We start from the raw sequence: 26,674 nt of genomic DNA, 5'->3' as shown, positions 1-26,674 counted from the left end.
GCTGATTAGATCATCCTCCCTGAAGACAAAGGCTCCACTGCTGTTATGACAAACTGCAATGATAGCCTGACAAAAGGCATCCACCTACTGCCATGGTTTTTTCCACCTACAAGTCCTATCACAGCAATGCTGTCCCATAAGTTCAATATAACTTTCAATCCCTACTCAAATCTGTGTGCCTATCCCAGAACCTGTCCCATGAATCCATCTCCTTCCTCACCCCAATTATTCCTCCACACATCTGTCTTCTGTATCCTTCCCAAAATCCGTGTACCTAACCATCTTGGATGTCTGCATGTGCTCGTTTCTGTGTGCTTTCAGAAAAGATCTTTGCTGTTATTGACAAACATTTACAATCCATTGTCCACAGCCTAGCTTCCCATATCAAAGACACAAACCACTTTCTTTATTATCTCTCCACCATCCTCAACTCATTATCACTTGGATCCCAGCTCATCATTCCTGATGCAAGGCCCATACATTTCTATACCCTGGGTGTATGGCTGGCTGTTGTTGAGCATTATCTCCCCCAACACCTGACTGACACTTGTGTGAATGAGGCTCTTATGTTAATGATCTGGACCCAGGACTGTGACACCCTATTTTCATTCTTGTGTGGCCTATCTGCTTCATTTGGTCCTCCTCAACCCAGTGTGCCGCCTTTGTGGACATCGTATTCCAATTCTCTTATGGCTCCATAAAAATGTACATTCATATCAAAACCAGTATCGTCAGCACCTTCACACTAAAAAATCTCTAAATTGCTCCAGGGAAATGCTTCAATGATTCCTTTGAAACGGACCATCCTTGACACAATCCAAGCTTGTGCTCTGTCTCTCATGACCCCATTGTCAACAGGGACAAATGCATGGGTGCATTAATTGTGATGCAAAAGCCACATTTCTCTCATAGGCATCACAACATGTTGAAATAATACCATCAATTAACAGTTTGTCCCTGTGGCATGAATTCATGACGAACTAATCCTCCAAAGTCTAAGAAAACTATCAGCATAGCTTCGATATTTGACCTAAACTGATGAGGCTTTTTTGGTCTTTGAACCTTTCCCAAACCATTGTGAACATTGAACCTTGGTCTCAACATCATAACTGTAGACCCACATCTCATCACCAGTAATGATTCTCTTAAGGAACATCTTGTTCTCATTTGGATGATTCAAAGTTCTTCAAAGACTGCGTGTCGAAGGTCCTTCTGGTGTTGACTCATGAGCTGTGGGATGAACTTGGCAGCAACAGGATGCATTCCAAGATGCTGTGTCAGGATTTTATGATGTGATCCAACTGAAATGTTACATTCTTTTGCAATCTCTTGGACAGTGAGTCTTTGAATAGCATGCACAATCTCGTTGACATTCCTAACACGAGTATCATCAGTAGATGTTGAAGGGCATCCTGAACGAGGGTCATCTTTAATTTCTGTATGGCCATTTTTAAACCATGTGAACCACTGATAACACTGAGTATGACCAGCTTAAGCACTCATCACCGTAACCTTCCTGCCTCATTTGGTGTGTGTCTGTAGAAGTTTTCTTGAGTTTCACGCAAAATTCAAGGCAGACGCGTTGCTCCTCTAACTCTCAAAATTAGCAAACTATGTGATACAAAGTTCTACTAAATACAGCAATGAACAATAACTAACAGACATACAACAATGGAACTTCTGGCAGTCACACATTAAACAAGGCATGTGTGAAGATGACAAACACATTTTGCTTCAACACACCACTAGTATAAAATTATGAATCTTCCAGAATTTTTTGAACGGATCTTGGACACGCATTTTTATACAGCTATGCAGCTTTTATGTGACCTAAAAAACCCCATCCACTTGCTCATGAAACAAGTATTCTGCAATGTTTAATTGGAACACTTATCGGGTAATCCATTGCTGCAGTTTCACCCCCCCCCCCCCCCCCCCAGCCATCTGGCTTGTTTGATGCGGCTTGCCACGAATTCCTCTCCTGTGCTAAACTCTTCATCTCAGAGTAGTACTTGCAACCTATTTCCTCTATTATTTGCTGGATATATTCCAATCTCTGTGTTCCTCTACAGTTTTTGCCTTCTACAGCTTCCTCTGGTACCATGGAAGTCATTCCCTCATGTTGTAACAGATGTCCGATCATCCTGTCCATTCTCCTTATCAGTGTTTTCCACATATTCCTTTCCTCCAATTCGTCACAGAACCTCCACCTAATTTTCAACATTCATCTGTAGACCACATCTCAAATGCTTCGATTCTCTTCTGTTCCCGTTTTCCCACAGTTCATGTTTCACTGCCATACAAAGCTGTACTCCAGACGTACATTCACAGAAATTTCTCCCTCAAATTAAGGCCAATATGTGATATTAGTAGACTTCTATTGGCCAGGAATGCCCTTTTTACCACTGCTAGTCTGCTTTTGATGTCCTCCTTGCTCCATCTGTCACTCGTTATTTTACTGCCTAGGTAGCAGAATTCCTTAACTTCATCTACTTTGTAACCATTGATCCTGATATTAAGTTTCTTTTGTTCTCATTTCTACTACTTCTCATTACCTTTGTCTTTCTTTGATTTACTCTCAATCCATACTCTGTACTCATGAGACTGTTCATTCCATTCAGCAGATCTTGTAATTCTTCTTCACTTTCACTCAGGATAGCAATGTCATCAGCGAATTGTATCATTGATATCCTTTCACATTGAATTTTAATTCCACTCCTGAACCTTTCTTTTATTCCCATCATTGCTTCCTCAATGTACAGATTAAACAGCAGGGGCAAAAGACTACATCCTTATCTTACACCATTTTTAATATGAGCACCTTGTACAACAGTGAAGAGGGAATAGTAAGAGTGGATGACCAAGAAAATATTGTATATGACCCTTCTGTCCCTATAGTTTACCCCTACCTTGCACTATTTTACATTGTTGAATGCTTTTTCCAGCTCGACAAATCCTGTGAACGTGTCTTGATTTTTCTTTAGTCCTGCTTCCATTATTAACTGCAATGTCAGAATTGCCTCTCTCATGCTTGTACCTTTCCTAAAGCCAAACTGTCATCTAGTGCATCCTCAATTTTCTTTTCCATTCTTCTGTATATCATTCTTGTCAGCAACATGGATGCATGAGCTGTTAAGCAGATTGTGTGATAATTCTTGCACTTGTCAGCTCTTGCCGTGAAGATGATATTTTTCCGAAAGTCAGATGGTATGTCACCAGACTCATACATTCTACACACCAATGTGAATAGTCATTTTGTTCCCACTTCCTCCAATGATTTTTGAAATTCTGATGGAATGTTATATATCCCTTCTGCCTTATTTGAGCTTAAGTCCTCCAAAGCTCTTTTAAATTCTGATTCTAGTACCGGGTCTCCTATCTCTTCTTTTTCTATCAAATCAGACAAATCTTCCCCCTTATAGAGGCTTTCAGTATATTCTTTCCACCTATGCACTCTCTCATCTGCATTTAACAGTGGAATTCCCATTGCACTCTTAATGTTATCACCCTTGCTTTTAATGTCACCAAAGGTTGTTTTGACTTACCTGTATGCTGATTCAGTCCTACTGACAATTATTTCTTTTTCAATTTCTTCACATTTTCCCTGCAGCCATTTCGTCTTAGCTTCCCTACACTTCCTGTTTATTTCATTCCTCAGCAACTTGTATTTCTATATTCCTGAGTCTCCCAGAACATTTTTGTACTTCCTCCTTTTATCGATCAATTGAAGTATTTCTACTGTTACCTAAGGTTGCTCCACAGTTACCTTCTTTGTACCTATGTTTTTCTTCCCAGTTTCTGTTATTGCCGTTTTTAGGGATGTCCATTCCTCTTCAACTGTACTGCCTACTGAGCTATTCCTTATTGCTGTATATATAGCATTAGAGAACTTCCAGTGTATCTCATCATTCCTTAGTACTTCCATATTCCACTTTTTTGCATATTGGTTCCTCCTGACTAATGTCTTAAACTTCAGCCTACTCTTCATCACTACTATTTTGCGATCTGAGTCTATATCTGCTCCTGGGTACATCTTACAATCCCATATCACCCGGCCTTTTCAAAGTATACCTCCTCCCCTTGTGTTTCCTGAGCAGAGTAGTCACTATTACTAGGTGCAGTTTATTACAGAACTCAATTAATCTTTCTCCTCTCTCATTCCTTGTCCGAAGCCCATATTCTCCTGTAACTTTTCTTTCTACTCCTTTGCCTACAGCTGCATTCCAGTCCCTCATGACTATTAGATTTTCATCTCCCTTTACATACTGTATTACCCTTTCAATATTCTCATACACTTTCTCTATCTCTTCATCTTCAGCTTGCAACATCTTCATGTATACCAGAACTATTGTTGTCAGTGTTACTTTGCTGTCGATTCTGATAAGAACAACCCTATCACTGAACTGTTCACAGTAACACACTCTCCTACCTTCCTATTCATAATGAATCCTACTCCAGTTATACCATTTTCTGCTGCTGTTGATATTACCCTATCCTCATCTGACCAGAAATCCTTGTCTTCTTTCCACTTCTCTTCACTGACCCCTACTATATCTAGATTGAGACTTTGCATTTCCCTTTTCAATTTTCTAGTTTCCCTACCATGTTCACACTTGTGACATTCCACACCCCAATTCATAGAATGTTATTATTTCATTGATTAATCAGTCTTTTTTCTCATGGTAATCTCCCCTTTGGCAGTCCCCTCCCAGAGATCCGAATGGGGGACTATTCTGGAATCCTTAGCCAATGTAGGGATCATCATGACACTTCTTCAATTACAGGCCACATGTCCTGTGGATACACGTTATGTGTCATTAATGCAGTGGTTTCCATTGCCTTCTGCATCCTCATGGCATTAATCTTTGTTAATTCTTGGGCCTTCAGGGGTTGTTTCCCACCCCTATGACAAGAGAGTGCCCTGAACCTCTGTCTGCTCCTTCGCTCTCTTTGACAATGCCGTAGGCAGAATGAGGGAGACTTCTTATGCCGGAAGTCTTCAGCCACCAATGCTGATTATTAATCAAAATTTAAGCAGCAGCAGGATTCAAACCTGGGACCAAAGACGTTTTGATTATGAATGAAAGACGCTGTCCCAAGACCATGGGTATGAGCCCTAGATTAGACACAAAATTGAATTTTAAGTATTAATTACAAACTTCAGTTGTTATATTTAAATTGGAATGCATTAATGTTGAGCTTTCCTCACAGCTAAAATGAGAATCTTTGTTTGGCATATACTTAAATAGCCTTTTTCTTTATTTTAGGGGGAGGAATATTCACCTCAAAGTTAGCAAACATTTTCTGAAACACCTTCCAGATGACATTAAAATTCAATAAGAATTTTTTAAGTTTATTTCCTGCTTATCCACTTTTTAGTAGTAGCTACTACTCGTTGGATTTTTACAACTTGTTATTTTAATTGAAGATCATCAGAGTTTCTCTCCCATTATGATGTATTTCTATTTCAATTAGTTACATGTTGTTACATAAATAAAAGTATTCATTGTGGCTTTTGCAACTTTATTTCCCAACTTGTGGATCAGTTTGTTGTGCAAATGTGGCATTTAATGATATAAGAACATGATTTCCGATAGTTGAGTCACAAGAGTGACATAAATGGCTGTATTAATACTATAAAAGGTATATCTTTGGATACATTTGGGATCTGATGATAACCTATCTGTAACAAACATTTAGTGGAAAATTATCTGTACCAGGACTGCTTCTAGAAGTGAAAATGGCATTGGGAGTGGCATATCTATTGTGGAGAAGAGTATTTTGAAGCAGACCATGCACAATAAGTAAAAGGTAAATAGTGATAAATGATCCATAGTATCACAGTGGATCTAGGTAAACCAAGCTTTGCTCATACGCCTTACTAGAAAGAATGCATGCTGTTGAAGAAGAGCCAGACAGAAGAACATGACACATCACTGTAGCACATGGTACATCTCATAGTATCATATGGATGGTGATCATAGACAATCAAAGTATTCATATAACCTTCAATTTGCGCAGGATCTTTTGCCTGCCAATCACCAACACAGGAGAACTTCAGCCAGTGATTTGTTGCTCAACGGTCAATCTGCTGTTTCTGTCTTCATATTGTTCACAGATGAGGCAACATTTAGATGAGATGCAATAGCAGATTTTCACAATAAATTTTCATGAGCAGATATAAATGTTCATGGTACAATTCAGTGCAGAGATGAGTACTAGTTTAAGATTAATGTGTAGACTGGAATTTTAGCTGACTGACTGCTAGATCCAAACCATCTCATAGCACATCTTGCATGTGCTATCTACAAATACATTTTTGACCACTTTTCCATGTCTACTACAGGACAAGGGCTAAAAATAATAAAAGCAAATTGTTTACAATTCATGGGACTACAGCATGTTTCAGTTGAATTTTTCCAAGAATCACTTTTTGTAGTGTTATCTGCAGGACCACCTAAATCATTATAAGTAGATGCTTAATTTGTGTGTCATAGAAATATCTTGGGGGCCACCTAAACAGTTATTCAGTAGTTGCTTCCTCTATGAGTCATAGAAGTCTGAAAGACCATTTGATACTCTCTTCAGGGGTGTTTGAGTGAGTGAGAGACAGTCGATGATCCAATAAGTGCATATGTGTATTATGGCAAGCATAGAATATAAGGATAATTGCTATCAAATTCTGACTTAAGAATCTTAAAAAGTGTCCTTGTTAATAATTCACATTAGGTCACTTTCTCATCTTGTTTGTCTGTGCAGTACAAATTTTGCAGCTGACTTCAAGCTAGCTTCCCAGTGAGATAGGGGCTTAAAACTTTCAACATATCTCAGAACTGGTTGACAATGCAATATTAACTGGTTTCCTTGACTGGTATGTGGTGGAGGTACTTTGTGTACTATTGCTTTTTGCCTCTTTTTCTGTTCCAGTTGCAAATTTTTTGCAGTGAGGATGATTGCCAAGAGTTTGTATGAGATCAATACTCTCTAATTTTTACCTTCTATGTCTGCATCTATGTATATACTCCACAAGCTACCATATGGAGCATGGCAGAGTGTACCTTGTACTACTAATAGTCATTTCCTTTCCTATTCCACTTGCAAATAGACTGTGGGGAAAAGCAGCTGTCTATACGCCCCCATATGAGCCGTAATTTCTCTTATCTTATTCGCGTGGTCCTGACAAAAAATGTACATCGGCAGCAGTAGAATCATCTGCTGTCAACTGCAAATGCTGATTCTCTAAGTTTTCTCAATAGTGTTCCTTGAAAAGAGTGTTGCCTCTCCTTCAAGGATTCCCATTTGAGTTCCTGAATCACTTCTGTAATACTTGTGTGTTGTTTGACAGTACCAGTAACAAATCTAGGAGCCTGCCTCTGATTGCTTTAATATCTTCCTTCAATCTGACCTGGTGGGGATCTCATCTTAAAGAAATTTTTTATATTTGAACTGAGATATTGACCAGGTAGACAGCTGGGACAAAACGTTATCTTGACGCAATATTTTGGCAGTTCACCTGGCCGCTATCTTCAGGTGACACATATTTATTTCAGCCAGAAAAAATCTACAGTTGCAGAAAGTTGTCTTACTGAAGGACATAAAATTCTGTATGATAAGACACAAGTGGTTGCCCCTGTGTTGCGTTATTGGGACCATGTAGCGAAAGAAGCTTTTTAAACCTGGCTGTCTCACAACATTATAAACAGAGGTAAGGGGTCTCCTTTAAGTAGGAGGTGGAACCCTATTTTGTTTGACATAAAAAACAACAGTCTTTGTTTCAATCATAAAAAGGTGTCAATAGTGTTTGATACTGATTTATTATTTCCATGAGTTTTCACCACCAGTGCACTGTCGTGCTTTGCGCTAAAGAGAAGTTACGTTCGTGCACGCGTGATAGACATACTGGCGGTGTATAAAGGAGCTGCGGCTTTGGTTTGATGTCAGTTATGGCAAGTTAGTGTGATGGCTTGCTCACCTAAAGATGGCAACCAGGTGGAGTACTGAAATATTGTGTCAAGGTGATGTTATGCCCTGGCAGGAGACTCGATATGAATATTATTTTTTAATATTGACTAACATGATTGAAGTAGAACAAATATGAGCTGAAAAGTATTTTATTTGGGTTGTGGGTGTGAAATACAGCTCAGACCCCATTGGTAAACCTCCTGAAGCCACACTCCACTTGTCTGGTAAACTCATCCTCTGACAGCCATGGAATTAATCCAAGATGCTCCTTGTATCACCAGTTTGGCATGTCTATGTATAGTGATGTCGTTGAACTGCAGAATTTGTTATTCTGCTTCTGCACTAAGAACAATGTTGTAAGATCATCAAAATTGAGGATGACATGACACTTTTCCAAATATAACAAAAGTTTTACATTTTTTTCTGGTTGAAAGATGGTGATACATTTCGTCTCACAACACATCTACTGTACCACGGTTGTGTTCTTTGTAGGCTCTTATAACCACTCTGATACATAAAACTCTCACCAAGATGGCATTGGTGTAGGCTCTGAATGGATAAAAGGTATACTACTGTGGTGATTCATTTACTGGGCTGCTGGACAATTCCATTTCTTCAGCTTGACAAGTTGGTGTACGAGAAAGTGAAACAGAACAGTCTGAGAACGCTATATTCCCACTGTTCTGCATAAGTTTGCATCCATCTTCATTGTAGGATGAGCAAAAACTGCCACCATGTCAATAATAATAATAATAATAATAATAATAATAATAATAATTTACTGTGAACCTACTAAGCTGTCGCAGCAGTGGGAGAAGTGACAGTCCCACGTGGCACTTCCCAAAGTAGTGGATAGGGTGGTCCTCACTGGCTTGCTGGTGGACTTGAGTGAAATAACACAACTCAGCCAGAGAACATCTGGAGACACTTCTCAGTATCAACAATTGGTTCGTAATTTTGTGATGTTATCCCAGCAACTGCCCTGACTCATACCTTCAACTTGTAAATTTGGCTCATGGAACAAACGCCATAAATGCAACTACTCCAGGCCCTGGAAACTTGTTCAGTTTTTCCTGATCATCAGATTCTGAAGGATTGGGAACATTGTGCAGAGAAGAACTGAAGCTCCGTAAACACTCTTTGCCCCAAGGAAAAGAACTTTTTAGACATATTAATATCAACAACCTGCTGAAAACTAGAGAAACTTAACTAGCTGTCTAACACACTAGATGAGGTCTTGCAAAGTGTGGCTTGCAAGTCATTTCCCTCCAGTGAGTGCCTCTTCCCCTCCAGTGAGTGCCTCCACCTCCAAATCAGCTCGGGCGGTGTCATCATGGCCTGGCTGGAGCCTTTGGTTCATTTGTTTATCTGCAGTCGAGTTGGTCACTCTCTCTTCCACCTCGAAGCTCTCCCCGTTTCTTTAGTTCACTTTTTCTTGACATTTTGTACAGTTTATTCTCCTTAATATTGTGCTATCATTCAGGTTGTGATTTTTTTTTTATTACTGTGGCTATAATTCTGGTTTTGATTCTGGATATAATTGTGGATATTTTTTTGCTATACGAGGTGGAATCCAAAATTTTTGAGACTGGTCTGCCATCTGGAAAGTAGGATTAGTAGATCTCTGCACCACTAGATGGCAAGAGCTGCATATCTGATGAGTCAGCGTGCGGAGTGGCATTCAGCTGGGAGGACGTGTTGCGTGTCTACAGTGATTTCCACAATACTCTGTGTTTGGTGTGTGGCGATTTTACAATGGATCCGCAAACAGAACTGGGTGTGTGTATCAAATTCTGTACGAATCTCAAGAAAAGTGCTACGGAGACCCTTGCAATGATTCAAATGGTTGAAATGGCTCTGAGCACTAGGGGACTTAACTTCTGAGGTCGTCAGTCCCCTAGAACTTAGAACTACTTAAACCTAACTAACCTAAGGACATCACACACATCCATGCCCAAGGCAGGATTCGGACCTGTGACCGTAGCGGCCATGCGGTTCCAGACTGTAGCGCCTAGAACTGCTCAGCCATCCTGGCCGGCGCAATGATTCAACAAGTGTTTGGGGAACAGAGTATGAGCTGTACACATGTGTTTAAGTGGCATGCTCTGTTCAGACATCGAAGATTATGCTCTCACACTGGAAGGCCCGTTAGCCGCACAATGCCAGACATTGTTGCCAAACTTCAACAATTGGTTCGTGTAGATCGATGTCGAACCATTCAAGACCTTGTGGATGAAGTGGGTATTGGTATGGGACATGTCAATGAATGTTGACTGATGAATTGGGCATGCATTGTGTCGCCACAAAGTTTGTGCCAAGGATCTTGACTGCCGATTATAAGGCACAGTGTGTTGAAGTGTGCACAGACCTTCATCAGACTGCATCTGATGATCCAATCTTCTTGTCACTGGTTATCACTGGTGATGAGAGCTGGATTTATGCTTATGACCCAGAGACAAAGTAACAATCGTCCCAGTGGAAGAGCCTGGTCTCTCCAAGACCCAAAAAAGTGAGGCAGGTGAAGAGCAAATTGAAGAGCATGATCATCATTTTCTTTGATACCAAGGGAATTGTGCTCAAAGAATTCATTCCACCCAACCAAACAGTGAATTCCACATATTACTGTGAAGTTTTGTGACATCTCTGTGAAAATGTGCATCAAAGACGGCCCGAACTTTGGCAGAAAACAACATTGTACTCACCACATTTGGCACCTTGCGACTCCACACTATTCCCAGAACTGAAATTCAAGTTGAAAGGCAGTCAGTTCAACACTCTAGAGAGGATTCAAGAAGCATCGCTGGCAGTGAAAACATCCTCAAAGAACAGGACTTCCAGAAAACATTTGACCAGTGGCAGAAGTGCTGGGATCGGGGTTTATGCACAGATGGGAACTTCTTTGATGGTGACCATTAGTCCAAAGGTAAGGTTTTCAACAGATGGCAGCACCAGTCCTGAAAATTTTGGATAGCACCTCACAGCCTTTAAGAGTATCAAAAATAAAATAAATATTAAAAATGCATTTTTCGTGAGGAGTGGGAGATCAAGTACTTTTTTCTGCACAATTCCATTAAAAAATTCCTATTGTTTAATATGTAAAAAAATGCATTAGTCAAAAACCTGTAGGAATCCTGCTTAACATATCTCTTCACTCCCTGAAGCAACATGTAAGTGTTATCCTCATGAAGAACGACACCCTTTTGTCGATAATTTAAAAGAAAAGGTAGAAGAATTACCTGAATCATCAAGACTTAAAGAAAAGAATTTAACTGCATCATGTGTCATGAAGTTCCAAAAGCTCTGGAATGCTTCAGCGACGGATTACTTCTGATTTAACAGAACATAGTCAATGCCTAATTTTTCATGTAATAATGGACAACTTTTCCATATGTGAAGTGTTACTCACTTTAGTGCAAATGCTCAGAATGGTAGCTTCACTGTACAAATTGAGTTGGAGGAGGACACACTCACTGGAGGGGAATTGCTCCTGAGCCATGTTTTGACAAGCCTGCTCTAGACGAATTTGCCATTCAAATCCTAGGAATCCAGAAAACATGTTTCCGAGATGAAGACCACTTTACCCCATAAAACTTTGGGATATTTAAAGGTAAACCAACATTAAAAACCAAACGCAATGTATCAATATTTGGGACTGCCTTTTCAGTAAGGAAAACTATTTCAGATTCAGTTATCAACTTTACAGCTCAAAGTAAAAGAATAACAGTTCTTACAGTCAAACCATGCAATGAAGCAAATACCTTAATAAATGCTCATGCTCCCACTAATGGTAATAACCAGATAATCCTAAAAAAAAGTAGGAGACTTTTGAGAAACAGTAGAGGAAATGACAAGCAAGATTCCAAGAAACTGTGTGAAAAGCTTATTAGGTTCTTTTAAAGTGCAGGTTGGTATGGAGAAGAAATACAGATCAACAGCAGGATTTCATCCAGTAAATCAGTGGACATATTGGAATGGACTGCATCTAATAAGCTTCCATACATCATTTGTGCTGAGTCATCTGTCTATACAAAAGAAAACCTGGAGGTCACCTAACCCATTATTAAGGGAATTCCATATGTAGCATCATCACAGATGGTGCACCACCATCTGTGTTTACATTTCGTGGGTAGCTGTCCTAATTTCATGTCTGAAGTAAAACGCCAGACCTTTCACTCATGAGATGCAATAACAGGATCCCAAGGAGTGGCCATACCTCCACAACACACTACAAACACCAGCCACACTGTATCAACTCAGCACATGTGCAGCATCTGAGGAGGGGAACTGTAGAAGGAAGCTCATTAGTGAAACAATTTCAGAAGACACAATTAAGTATTTTTGACTTTTCAATCTTTCATTCACGCATCATGTTTCATAAATTCCACTATGACAAAAAGTCTTCATGGCTTTAGAACAAGTCCAGTCATATCTTAACAGGGAGAAGCTGCAATTGTAGGCTACTTCTACAGAGTCCACTATCATAAATGTCCACAAGGGATAGAGGGGAGACATGAGGGAAACTTACCAAATACATTTTCAGCATTGTTTCTGGCCTCTATTCTAAGCCAGGTTGTATTGGGGTGGGGGGGCTTCAGTGAATAAATGTAGTATAAGGATGTTGTTATCAGTCCCAACTGATTAAAAAAGTGACTGTAAACTCTACATGTTTGAAACATAAATCTAATTCTAATTACTTCCTTTTGTGCAAGGAACACTTTTTAGAGTGCGTAGCAGCAGAGGTTCCCTCACAGATGCCACTTTGCTGTAGGGGTGGTGTTGGTTGGTTGGTTGGTTGGTTTTGGGGAAGGAGACCAGACAGCGAGGTCATCAGTCTCATCGGACTAGGGAAGGACGGGGAAGGAAGTCGGCCGTGCCCTTTGAAAGGAACCATCCCGGCATTTGCCTGGAGCAATTTAGGGAAATCACGGAAAACCTAAATCAGGATGGCCGGACGCGGGATTGAACCGTCGTCCTCCCGAATGCGAGTCCAGTGTCTAACCACTGCGCCACCTCGCTCGGTGTAGGGGTGGTGTACTTCTGTAGCTTAGCCCTTTGAATAAACACATATCTCACATATGTTCTTAGCTGTTATGTCTGCATGGCCAATAATTTGAAAAACACAAACGTTCAAAATAAATAATATTTGACTAGTGTATGAAAATAAAAAAAATCATAATATAACCAAAGGATCAGACAAAAAAAGGCGGGAGCAGGGTCCAGACTCACACCAAGAAAAAATCTCTTCTTCTTTCAAAAGGCTAAGCCTTGTCTGTGCAGCCACAGTTTCCTCTCTTCAACGGCAGTCTTCATTTCTGTGTATGAGGGACAGCCCATCTCAGTGATCGTATTTTTTTTTAAGCAGAATGTTCTTAGCCATCTCCCCATTTTCTTCCCTAGGATATTGTCTTTGAAAATGTTTTGTAGAAGAATATTGTGTCTAATGAAGTGTCCAATGATTTTTGCTTTGCATTGGACTAGAACTTTCAGTAGCACTTTCTTCTCTCCTGTTTCATTTACAACCAACTCATTTGTTTTCCTGTAAATCCAGCTAGTTCTTGTAATACTCTTCCAGAGCCACATTTCCACATCTTCAAGGCATGCTTTCTCCTGCTTTGCTAATGTCCAGATTTCATAGCCATATGTAAGAACACTCCATACAAAGGACTTCATAAATCTTTTCTTAGTGAGAAAGCTGATGTCCTTGTTTAGCAGAAGGTGGTTCACATTTTGGAAGGCATTTGTGGCCAGTATACCAAAAATCTCATAAAATAAAAAAAGGGAGAAAAATCACATGCATGATTTATGATAAAGAATATGTAGAGTATTAATCACTGACCTTCCATTTATTTGCTGTCAGAATGTAAAGATTGAAACCTATTGCCATTATGAGTGTTACTGGAATTGCTAGCATGATGAGCAATAACAACTTCCTCTATTTTTGTCCCTTAATTTTTAATGCTCACTACATTCCTTTTCAATATGATCTACGTATCTGTAAACTGCTGTCTTTTCTAGCTCAGTGAGAGAGGAAGTTTTTCCTTCACCTGGCTTCCAGATGTCCTCAAGCTTAAAAGTAACTGCTTGGTAAACACCTAGTTCCTTACTTGTGCCCATGTCACAACTATTGTGTTTAGTTCTGAGTGATAAGGTGGCAACTGGGGAACAGAGTCGCTGAAATGTGCCTGAAATGTGAGTACAGTAAACACATTTTCAGGCTTGTTGCTTTTAATTAAGGCATATAACTACACTGAGCACTGTGTCTGGATGGTGCAATGGTCAGCACATCTGCCTAGTAGGCTGGAGGCCCAGGTTTGAATCATGGTCTGGCATAAATTTCCAACTTTCCCCATTGATTTATGTTAATAGCCAGTGGCAGCTAATGTCATTCTTTTCTTTGTGTCTTGACTCATAATGGCTGTGGGATCTAAAATGCTTCTGTTCTTTTGGACACGTCTGAAAGACACCATGCATATATTATTTACAAGACATGAATGAATTTATTACTTTCTGCACAACTGTAAATTGACATGATATATGTTTGTTACCTCTATGTACTACAATAAGACATCTTTATTTTGAAAGAAGTGTTTTTATTCCTTCAGTTGATCCACGTGATCAGTTGTTGGTTCTAGAGTGAGAACTATGAGTATATGTTGTCTTGTTGAAACATTTAGATGAGTTTCCTACTCATCACCTTCAGGTGTCTTCATCAAAATTATATAAATGTGAAATCAAACAATGTAAACTCCATGTAGGAATATCAACAATGTAGGAAAAGACAGGGTGCTACTTACCATAAAGAGAGATGTTAAGTTGCAGACAGGCACAATTAAAAGACACTTACATAAAGCTTTCTGCCACAGCCTTCATCAGTGAAAGAGAAACACACACCATTCATCCACAAAAGCAAGCACACTTGATGTACACATGACTGCCAACTCCAGCATTCCGTCCTGACATGCTGGAGTTTGGACATGCATGAGGTGTGTTGGCTTTTGTGGACGAATGGCATGTGTTTCTCTTTTGCTGATGAAGGCTGTGGAAGAAAGCTTTATGTAAGTGTCTTTTAATTGTGCCTGTCTGGAACTTAATGCATCTTCTTTATGGTAAATAGCTACCTGTTATTTATTTATTTACACATCAAGTTCAATAGGATCAAATTGAGGGGCAAATCTCCAGTGGATGAAATTACAACATAAAAGTAATAATAGATAAAAATAAAATGTTTATGAACCAAAAAAAGTCAAGCTGTAAGTTTAAGTAAACATAAGAATAGCTTAATTTTTCAAGGAACTTCTCAACAGAATAGAAGGAATGACCCATGAGGAAACTCTTCAGTTTTTATTTGAAAACACATGGATTACTGATAAGATTTTTGAATTCTTGTGGTAGCTTATTGAAAATGGATGCATCCGTATACTGCACACCTTTCTGCACAAGAGTTAAGGAAGTCCCATCTAAAGGTAGGATGGATTACTGTCGAGTACTAACTGAGTGAAAATTGCTTATTCTTGGGAATAAGCTGATATTGTTAACAAGAAATGACAGTAAAGAATATATGTATTGAGAGGCCAATGTCAAAATACCCAGACTAGTGAACAGGGGTCAACAAGAGGTTCACGAACTTACACCACTTATTGCCCGAACTATCCATTTCTGAGCCAAAAATATCCTTTTAGAATGGGAAGAGTTACCCCAAAATATAATAACATATGCCATAAATGAATGAAAATGAGCAAAGTAGACTAATTGTCTTGTCGAACGATTACTTACTTCAGATACCGTTCGAATAGTAAAAATGGCAACATTAAGTCTTTGAGCAAGATCTTGGATGTGGGCTTTCCACAACAGTTTACTATCTAGAAATTTGAACTATTCTGTTTCACTAATCATATGCCCAGTCTGTGAAATTAAAAAGTCAGTTTTGTTCAATTGTGTGTCAGAAACTGTAAAAACTGAGTCTTACTGTGATTTAGCATTAGTTTATTTTCTACAAGCCATGAACATATGTCATGAACTGCACTATTTGAAACCAAGGCAGTGTTGCACACAACTTCCTTTACTACCAAGCTAGTGTCATCAGCAAACAGAAATATTTTAGTGTTACCCATAATACTAGAGTGCATATCATTTATATAAATAAGGAACAGGAGTGGCCCCAACACTGATCCATGGAGCATCCCCCATTTGACTGTACCCTACTCGGACCCCACATCACAGCCATTCTCAGCACTGTGAATAATGACCTTTTCCTGTCTGTTGTTAAAGTAAGAGGTGAACCAACTGTGAGCTACTCCCCGTTTTCCGTAATGGTCCAACTTCTGGAGCAATATTTTGTGATCTGATTACATAGAAATAAGTCTAAAATTATCTACATTATCCCTTTCTCCCTTTTTATAAAGCAGTTTTAGTACTAAGTACTTTAATTGTTCAGGAAACTGGCCATTTTACTACTAAGTACTTTAATCATTCAGGAAACTGACCATTCCTAAAGGAAAAATTACAAATATGGTTAAGCACATAGCTAACCTGTGCAGCACAGTACGTTAATATTCTGCTAGGCACTCTGGTATATACATGAGAGTCCTTAGTCTTCAGTAATTTAATTATTGACTCAATCTCCCCCTTGTCTGTATCACAGAGAAGTATTTCAGACATCAGAACATCATTTGCCAAGAAAATTATATGATTCCCTGTCAAAATTAATTTTTATTTAATTCACCAGCAGATCTCAGAAAATGATTGTTAAATACTATACATATATCTGATCTATCAGTAACAGAAATGTTTTTACTATGAACTGACTTTATATTGTTGACCTTGTGCTGCTGACCAGACACTTGCTTCACAACTGACCATACTGTTTTATTTTTATCCTGAGAATTAACTACTCTATTTGCATACCACGTACTCTTTGCCTTCATATAAAAAATTAATATTGAAGTCCACATATAACTAATTTCTGGTACTTCCTATAAAGTGAATTAAGAACTCTCTCTAGCCTGAGCAGTAATGCTCTGAAGTCAGAGTTAGGGGACCTATAAACAACAAAAATTAGAAGTTTAGTTTCACTAAATTCAATGACCCCTGCATAATATTCAAATATCTGTTCAGTACAGTGCCATGATATGTCTATGGACTCAAATGTTTTTTACGTACATGGCCACTCCCCCACTCTGCAAGGAACTCCTTAAAAAACAGTCAGCTAATCTGTGTCCTGGTAAAGGAAGCCCTGCCTTTTCTTACATCATTTATGTAAATGTAAAATTTTCTTCTTCTTCTTCTTCTTCTTCTTCTTCTTCTTCTTCTTACATGTTCTTCCTGGAGTAGAGAAACCTTGCGATGTACCTATAGTTATGTTGTCCCCTCTTTCTTTATTCCGTTTCATGTGTGAAGGGAAATGCCAATGGCTGCTGCCATTCTCTCTATCAAGCTTTTTACTGGGATCTTTACTCCCTCATCTTCCTCTTTTAACATAAATTTTATACAGGAAATGTATTCGAAACTGTGAACATGAACAACAATTGGCTGTGTATTTGAATAATGACAGTGAAAATTTTTGCCTGAGTGGGGCTCAAACCTAGATTTCCCACTTTATGCAAGTGGTCGCCTTATCCATTTCAGCTACCTGTTCACAAAAAATAGCCAGACACAAACTTCCATATGTAATCATCCATGCATCACAAACTGCACTCATACGTTATGTATATTTTCATCCAGCAGAGACATATTATTGAGAGTTAAGGATATGGTATTGACAACTAAATACTAAATAACAGTTCCTGTACTAAGAAGTATAGGGCCCTTGAATCTCAATAACTATGTTATTCCTGGACAGGAATATATGTAAAACACAAGTGCAGTTTGTGACACGTGGACAACAAAATATGTAAGTTTGGATTGGGCTGTGATCTGTGCACTGATAGCCAAAGTAGTTATGGCAACCACTCGTGAAGAGTGGGAAATCTGTGCTTGAGTCCCAGTGTGGCACAAATTTTCATTACCGACGGTGGTTCATATTTGCAATTGATAAAACATTTCTTGTATTTCTTGATGGCTGTAGTTGTTACAGTGCCTGCTACCTTGGATTTGCATGCATGTCTGAAGGAACAATGCCCTGTACTTCTTAATTGCATCCAAGCCTTACTACAAAGAACTTTCTCTCCACTTATGGGTCATGGAGACTGTGATGCCATGCTGTGCAGAAGAGATAGTGAGAAAGCATGAAGTAAACAGTTCAGCAGGTGACAGAGTGTTGACAGCCAACTAACAGACAAAACGAACAGCTCAGTAGCCAACAGGCAATTGATGTGGCCACACCTTAAGAGCAAAGGAATGGACTTGTATATCAGTCAAGATGAGGATGAATTTCTGTGTATTTTGCACAAATTCTACATAAGTGATGCATTATCTGAGTATAAAATCCTGTAAATGAAATGAATGAGTAGAATGTGCATAATGTGTTATGTTACTGATTTCTATGTTCCCAAAGTTGGAAATTATTCCTCGAGAATTAATGGTTGAATCTAAATGTTTAGCAAGTCTTCCATGCAGTTCTTTCAGTTCAAATTTTCATCAGTATGCACATCCAAGAATGTAGAATTTTCTGCCCTGTTTTGTTGAAATACAGTATTAATAGAAGGCAGTGTTGACTGTACAAAAGTGCATGAGCTGGTTTTTTTTTTCCAAACTTTAAAGCTAGTTCTTTTGCACAAAACAAATTGAACAAAAATTCCTGTTTATGCTTTTTTCCTCAGCTTTACAGTTATGTTGTATCATCTTAAGAAATTACTAAGTCTGTGAGGTTGTTACCTGATACAAATAAAATTCTAAGTCACTAACATAGAGCAAAAGCAGTGATGATCCCATGACTGAACCCTACAGAAAGCCCATTGTGGGTTTTTCCTATGCAGATGATGTGATGTCCCTTTCCATATTACTCAAAAATTGTAGTGTAACTTGCTACATCCTGTTTCATAAACAGAAACTAAACTGGGCATGTACTGAACCATGCTAGTTATCCTGTAAAAACTCAATTTCTCAGTAAAATATTATGACTTATGTAATGAAGTGAAGCAGATGATCCCAGTATTTTACCTTTTAAAATATGATTAGATGGTCAATGAAAATATAAATAACTATCTCACTAGAGCAGCCCTTTTTAAATCAAATAACTATCTCACTAGAGCAGCCCTTTTTAAATCCAAACTATGAATCATTGGGTATCCCATTACTATACAGGTGGCTGACAACCCTTGAGTACACAACCTTTTCAGAAATTTGAGAAAAGATATGAGCAAATTTGGGAAAGGTGTGAAAATGGCCAGTAGTCAGTGATATCTGTTGAGTCACATATTTTATAGAGACCTAACCATGTCATATTTTAATCTATTAGGGACCTCTACAAACTAAACTTTCATAGGAGAAACAACTTGTACCATATAGGAATGATGCACCAATGGTACACCTGCTTTCTACAGCCAAACAAATAATCTGTGGCAGTTGAACATTTTATTTACAGTGGGTATACCATAGATTACGGCAACATTCAGATACTGACAACTACCTTACCCATCTCTGTGTCACCAAAGGCCAAGTGTAAATATGATTGGCAAACAACCTGATCAACTGGGACAAGAGCCTCCACAAAGAAATTCATGGAATCTTCTTGATTTGCACCTTCAGTGTCACAGGGACTTCTGTTTTGAGTCTTTGCTGCCTGGTATTCTGGCACCTGCCATCAATTGGAATGATTATCTGTCTGACTAATAGTCATTGCGAATTTGTGGCTTCTCAAGCAGATCTTAATTTGTTTATATTTGCTTCTTGCAACTTGCTGCAGGTATGCCTAAAAATTATGGAGTAATGAGTAGGACTTTTAAAAGAATAGAAATGTTATGAAGTGTTGCAAATATATGAAAGAAGAAAGCTGAATATAGTTGGCAGATTATCACCTAAATTTAATCATACTTTAAATATGTCAGTCCTTTTAAAGTGATGCAATGATAGGTAAATGAATACTAAATTCTTTATGCTATCCATACCATACCTTTTTCTGATAATATGTAGCCTTATTTTGTACTACAAAAACTGTGCACTTTCCATTGTTGATGCAACTGTGGGAATGCCTGATAAACTGAGAGTAAGAATGCCTCTTCTTCTGACTACAGTCAAGTGAGCTTTAGATTTAACATGATCAGTTTTGGGCTTCTAGCGCCATCTTCTGGTCTACCTGTTCATATTAAAGAAATACAATGAGCCAGTGCATACACGATACAATTTATTTACTTATCGATTATGAGGGAACAACACTGGAAGAGGTCAAGGAAGCTGTTAACACGAAATCAATAAGTAATGTGATTGTATTATGTATGCACTGGCTTAGATGCTGTGTTGAAATAAAATTGATCATTCAATAGTAGTCAGAGGCAGATTCATTGTTAGTCTCAATTTGTGAATGGTATTTACATATTGTTTTCTTAAATCTCACTGTCATTCACTGCATGCAGTACCAGTTGAAGAACTATTTTGGTTGACTCTGTTCATGTCTTAGTTTTTCCCCCTTGCTCAGAAGAAGGATCAGTTGTTTCAACACACATTTTCAGTAACTGTGAAATGATTTACAAGTCACATTACATAATTTCCACTAGCAAATAGTTTCCACTTCATTTTAACACTTGGACAATGAATAATAACTTCTCTACTCTATTTATTTTATTTATTTTGTAGAATCATTGCTCTAAGCCAGTAACTTTTATGTCAAGCAGAGTCCGAAGAAAATGCTCTTGATGATGGAAACTCCCTGGAAGCAGAATCTGATGACATCTGGCAGTGTGGAGTGCCTGCAGGGAACAAAGGCAGCCCAGCCTGGTCACTCACGAGGATTGTCGGAGGAAGGCCTGCGAGCAAAGGCAGGTGGCCGTGGCAAGTCGCTATACTCAACAGGTACAAGGTCAGCACCAGTCTGTGATTGCTACCATCCGAGGGTCAGGCGATGGGAACATTTAAATGGTATTCACTGGAAGTAGCCTTCCAAAATTTTACTGTTAGATCCAATAAACACATTTGAGTCTAAGCTCAAATACCCTCACTGGGTCAGCTGAAATTCTTTATTTTAGGATATATTTTGAAAACTGTAGCTTTATAAAACTAAGAAAAATAAATTTGAGAAAGCTGTTATGTAAAATATTTGGCCCTTGTCTGTCTGTTCATTAAAATGTTGTTGCAAATTTTGAGTAAGAGAGGCACAAATATTTTGGTAAGTTATTATTTCATAAAAAAGTTGTAAAAGATCTACAGCCTGTTCTTGCACACAGCTTGCATTATTGCAGTGTGTTCTGGAACAATGAAGTGTGTTACTAACGGCATCACAATCAGTACTCTGCCAGGACATTTGTTTTTGGTGCATTGTTTTCTTCTGTGTCTTACTGATATTAGCAGTGATTTGGCAAACATTGTTGTGCTTGAATTTCCTCATCTTCTTCTTCTTCTTCTCCCCCACCCCCTCCCCCACTCTTTCTCCTTAAAAGAACCCACAATTCAACAAATGTTTGTCCATATTCCTTGTATTCTGATGTTGTATGAATAAATAAAAGAAAGAAAGATGATGAGACTTACCAAACAAAAGCGCTGGCAGGTCGATAGACACACAAACAAACACAAACATACACACAAAATTGAAGCTTTCACAACAAACGGTTGCTTCGTCAGGAAAGAGAAAAGGAGAGATCCTCATTACCAACAAACACTGTCTGCCTGTGTCCATTCATGTGAATGGACAGTTTGTTGCTGGTCATTCCCACATAGATGGCTTCACAGTGTAGGCAGGTCAGTTGGTAAATCACGTGGGTGCTTTCACACGTGGCTCTGCCTTTGATCGTGTACACCTTCCGGGTTACAGGACTGGAGTAGGTGGTGGTGGGAGGGTGCATGGGACAGGTTTTACACCGGGGGTGGTTACAAGGGTAGGAGCCAGAGGGTAGGGAAGGTGGTTTGGGGATTTCATGGGGATGAACTAAGAGGTTACGAAGGTTAGGTGGACGGCGGAAAGACACTCTAGGTGGAGTGGGGAGGATTTCATGAAGGATGGATCTCATTTCAGGGCAGGATTTGAGGAATTCGTATCCCTGCTGGAGAGCCACATTCAGAATCTGATCCATTCTGGGAAAGTATCCTGTCACAAGTGGGGCACTTTTGGGGTTCTTCTGTGGGAGGTTCCGGGTTTGAGGAGATGAGGAAGTGGCTCTGGTTATTTGCTTCTGTACCAGGTCGGGAGGGTAGTTACGGGATGCGAAAGCTGTTTTCAGGTTGTTGGTGTAATGGTTCAAGGATTCCAGACTGGAGCAAATTCAGTTGCCACGAAGACCTAGGCTGTAGGGAAGGACCGTTTGATGTGGAATGGGTGGCAGCTTTCATAATGGAGGTACTGTTGCTTGTTGGTGGGTTTGATGTGGACGGACGTGTGAAGCTGGCCATTGGACAGGTGGAGGTCAACGTCAAGGAAAGTGGCATGGGATTTAGAAGGACCAGGTGAATCTGATGGAACCAAAGGAGTTGACATTGGAGAGGAAATTCTGGAGTTCTTCTTCACTGTGAGTCCAGATCATGAAGATGTCATCAATAAATCTGTACCAAACTTTGGGTTGGCAGGCCTGGGTAACCAAGAAGGCTTCCTCTAAGCGACCCATGAATAGGTTGGTGTACGAGGGGGCCATCCTGGTACCCATGGCTGTTCCCTTTAATTGTTGGTATGTCTGGCCTTCGAAAGTGAAGAAGTTGTGGGTCAGGATGAAGCTGGCTAAGGTAATGAGGAAAGAGGTTTTATGTAGGGTGGCAGGTGATCGGCGTGAAAGGAAGTGCTCCATCGCAGTGAGGCCCTGGACATGTGGAATATTTGTGTATAAGGTAGTGGCATCAATGGTTACAAGGATGGTTTCTGGGGGTAACAGACTGGGTAGGGATTCCAGGCGTTTGAGAAAGTGGTTGGTGTCTTTGATGAAGGATGGGAGACTGCATGTAATGGGTTGAAGGTGTTGATCTACGTAAGCAGAGATGCATTCTGTGGGGGCTTGGTAACCAGCTACAATGGGACGGCCGGGATGATTGGGTTTGTGAATTTTAGGAAGAAGGTAGAAGGTAGGGGTGCGGGGTGTTGGTGGGGTCAGGAGGTTGATGGAGTCAGGTGAAAGGTTTTGTAGGGGGCCTAAGGTTCTGAGGATTCCTTGAAGCTCCGCCTGGACATCAGGAATGGGATTACCTTGGAAAACTTTGTAAGTAGTGTTGTCCGAAAGCTGACGCAGTCCCTCAGCCACATACTCCCGACGATCAAGTACCACAGTCGTGGAACCCTTGTCCGCCGGAAGAATGACGATGGATTGGTCAGCCTTCAGATCACGGATAGCCTGGGCTTCAGCAGTGGTGATGTTGGGAGTAGGATTAAGGTTTTTTAAGAAGGACTGAGAGGCAAGGCTGGAAGTCAGAAATTCCTGGAAGGTTAGGAGAGGGTGATTTTGAGGAAGAGGAGGTGGGTCCCGCTGTGACGGAGGATGGAACTGTTCCAGGCAGGGTTCAATTTGGATAGTGTCTTGGGGAGTTGGATCATTAGGAGTAGGATTAGGATCATTTTTCTTCATGGCAAAGTGATATTTCCAGCAGAGAGTATGGGTGTAGGACAGTAAATCTTTGACAAGGGCTGCTTGGTTAAATATGGGAGTGGGGCTGAAGGTGAGGCCTTTGGATAGGACAGAGGTTTCAGATTGGGAGAGAGAATTGGAGGAAAGGTTAACTACTGAATTGGGGTGTCGTGGTTCCAGATTGTGTTGATTGGAATTTTGAGGTTTTGGAGGTAGTGGAGATGGAAGTGGGAGATTGAGTAGATGGGAGAGACTGGGTTTGTGTGCAATGAGAGGAGGTTGAGGTTTGCTGCAAAGGTTGTGAAGGGTGAGTGAGTTGCCTTTCCGGAGGTGGGAAACCAGGAGATTGGATAGTTTTTTAAGGTGGATGGTGGCATGCTGTTCTAATTTGCGGTTGGCCTGTAGGAGGGTGCTCTGAACAGCCAGTGTGGATGTGGGAGAGGAAAGATTGAGGACTTTTATTAAGGATAGGAGTTGACGGGTGTGTTGATTGGCTGAGTGGATGTGTAGGTGAAGGATTAGGTGGGTGAGGGCAATGGATTGTTCAGTTTGGAACTTGTATAGGGACTGATGGAAAGAAGGGTTGCAGCCAGAGATGGGAACTTTAGGTGTGAGGCCTTTGGGGGTGATGCCAAATGTCAGACAAGCCTGAGAAAATAAAATATGAGAGTGTAATCTGGCTAGGGCGAAGGCATGTTTGCGGAGGGAATGTAAATAAAACTTAATGGGGTCGTTGTGGAGGTGTTGTGAGGGTGACATGGTACTAGAAGGTGGAAAGTGTAAAATGAGGCTGAAATGAAAATGAAAATAAATATAAAAGTATATGGGGAGAGATAAAGGTGAACTAGAAAGCAAATGGAAATCTGGTGTGAAAAAAGGCGAAAAAGGGTTGGTTAGAGCTGGGCTATGTTGATCCTGTGGTGAACTTGTGTAGGTTTGCTGGAAATAACTTACTTCACCAGTAAAGAAGAACTCCAGAATTTCCTCTCCAACCTCAACTCCTTTGGTTCCATCAGATTCACCTGGTCCTACTCTAAATCCCATGCCACTTTCCTTGACGTTGACCTCCACCTGTCCAATTGCCAGCTTCACACATCCGTCCACATCAAACCCACCAACAAGCAACAGTACCTCCATTATGAAAGCTGCCACCCATTCCACATCAAACCGTCCCTTCCCTACAGCCTAGGTCTTTGTGGCAAACGAATCTGCTCCAGTCCAGAATCCTTGAACCATTACACCAACAACCTGAAAACAGCTTTTGCATCCTGTAACTACCCTCCCGACCTGGTACAGAAGCAAATAACCAGAGCCACTTCCTCATCTCCTCAAACCCGGAACCTCCCATAGAAGAACCTCAAAAGTGCCCCACTTGTGACAGGATACTTTCCGGGACTGGATCAGATTCTGAATGTGGCTCTCCAGCAGGGATACGACTTCCTCAAATCCTGCCCTGAAATGAGATCCATCCTTCATGAAATCCTCCCCACTCCATCTAGAGTGTCTTTCCGCCATCCACCTAACCTTCGTAACCTCTTAGTTCATTCCCATGAAATCCCCAAACCACCTTCCCTACCCTCTGGCTCCTACCCTTGTAACTGCCCCCAGTGTAAAACCTGTCCCATGCACCCTCCCACCACCACCTACTCCAGTCCTGTAACCCGGAAGGTGTACACGATCAAAGGCAGAGCCACGTGTGAAAGCACCCACGTGATTTACCAACTGACCTGCCTACACTGTGAAGCCTTCTATGTGGGAATGACCAGCAACAAACTGTCCATTCACATGAATGGACACAGGCAGACAGTGTTTGTTGGTAATGAGGATCACCCTGTGGCTAAACATGCCTTGGTGCACGGCCAGCACATCTTGGCACAGTGTTACACCATCCGGGTTATCCGGATACTTCCCACTAACACCAACCTGTCAGAACTCCAGAGATGGGAACTTGCCCATCAGCATATCCTCTCTTCTCGCTATCCGCCAGGCCTCAATCTCCGCTAATTTCAATTTGCCGCCGCTCATACCTCACCTGTCTTTCAGCAACATCTTTGCCTCTGTACTTCCGCCTCGACTGACATCTCTGCCCAAACTCTTTGCCTTTACAAATGTCTGCTTGTGTCTGTGTATATGCGGATGGATATGTGTGTGTGTGCGAGTGTATACCTGCCCTTTTTTCCCCCTAAGGTAAGTCTTTCCGTTCCCGGGATTGGAATGACTCCTTACCCTCTCCCTTAAAACCCACATCCTTTCGTCTTTCCCTCTCCTTCCCTCTTTCCTGATGAAGCAACCGTTTGTTGCGAAAGCTTGAATTTTGTGTGTATGTTTGTGTTTGTTTGTGTGTCTATTGACCTGCCAGCGCTTTTGTTTGGTAAGTCTCATCATCTTTCTTTTTAGATATAGTTTTCCCACGTGGAATGTTTCCCTCTATTATATAAATAAAAGAAAGAATACATATATACATCCACCACATGAATTGCTTATTTCTTGATAGGGTAATAAACATTCATCTAAGCTGATTTGCCCATTCCTATTTTTATATAATCATCATCAGTGAAGTTTGTCATGTAAAAGCAGTGTAATGCATGATTGTGGCCTACCACCTCTCAGTTTATCCTATACAATACCACTGGTAAGGCGTTTTTGTTCCCCCTCTCCCTTTTTTCAGACATATTCTGTTCAGAAGTGGCTCATATCCATACCACATCTGGAAGTTAATACACATTTGTTCCAATGAGTGACCAGTTCCTAACCTCCACTTTGTACATAATATACAACAGACAACAGTCAGAGGTCAACACATTATGGGTTTGTCATGCCATATATATGTCTGTGTTTCAGGCAGGGGTGACTGGACTTTGTGCCCACCCTGAAGATAAGAATTGTCTTCACAGCACATCCCACAGTCTTCCTAGCTTCATTCTCTAGTAACCTCTTTCTTGCACCCAACTCCACGACTGTAAGCTGGTCCCCCACTTTACTAATTCTTCAACAACAGCCTGCTCTATCTTCCCCTGCCATTTCACTCCCACACATTACTGTGTTCTGTGCAAAACTTAACTGATCTGCATCAGAGTGAA

At 40.3% G+C, this 26,674-nt stretch overlaps 1 protein-coding gene across 1 annotated transcript in view; it reads left to right on the top strand.

Annotated features, from left to right (window-relative positions):
• The window catches only part of LOC126100994 (vitamin K-dependent protein C-like), a 107,157-nt gene that overhangs the window by 16,636 nt on the left and 63,847 nt on the right, over positions 1-26,674 (top strand). Inside the window, exon 3 of the mRNA XM_049911661.1 lies at positions 20,730-20,914. Within this exon, the coding sequence (XP_049767618.1) occupies positions 20,730-20,914 (185 nt within the window). The remainder of the gene's footprint in view (positions 1-20,729; positions 20,915-26,674) is intronic.

This window comes from Schistocerca cancellata, chromosome 9 (genome assembly GCF_023864275.1).
Source record: "Schistocerca cancellata isolate TAMUIC-IGC-003103 chromosome 9, iqSchCanc2.1, whole genome shotgun sequence".
Classification (NCBI taxonomy): domain Eukaryota; kingdom Metazoa; phylum Arthropoda; class Insecta; order Orthoptera; family Acrididae; genus Schistocerca; species Schistocerca cancellata.
The sequence above is the reverse complement of the archived record's forward strand: the minus strand, read 5'-3'. Positions and strand labels throughout refer to the sequence as shown.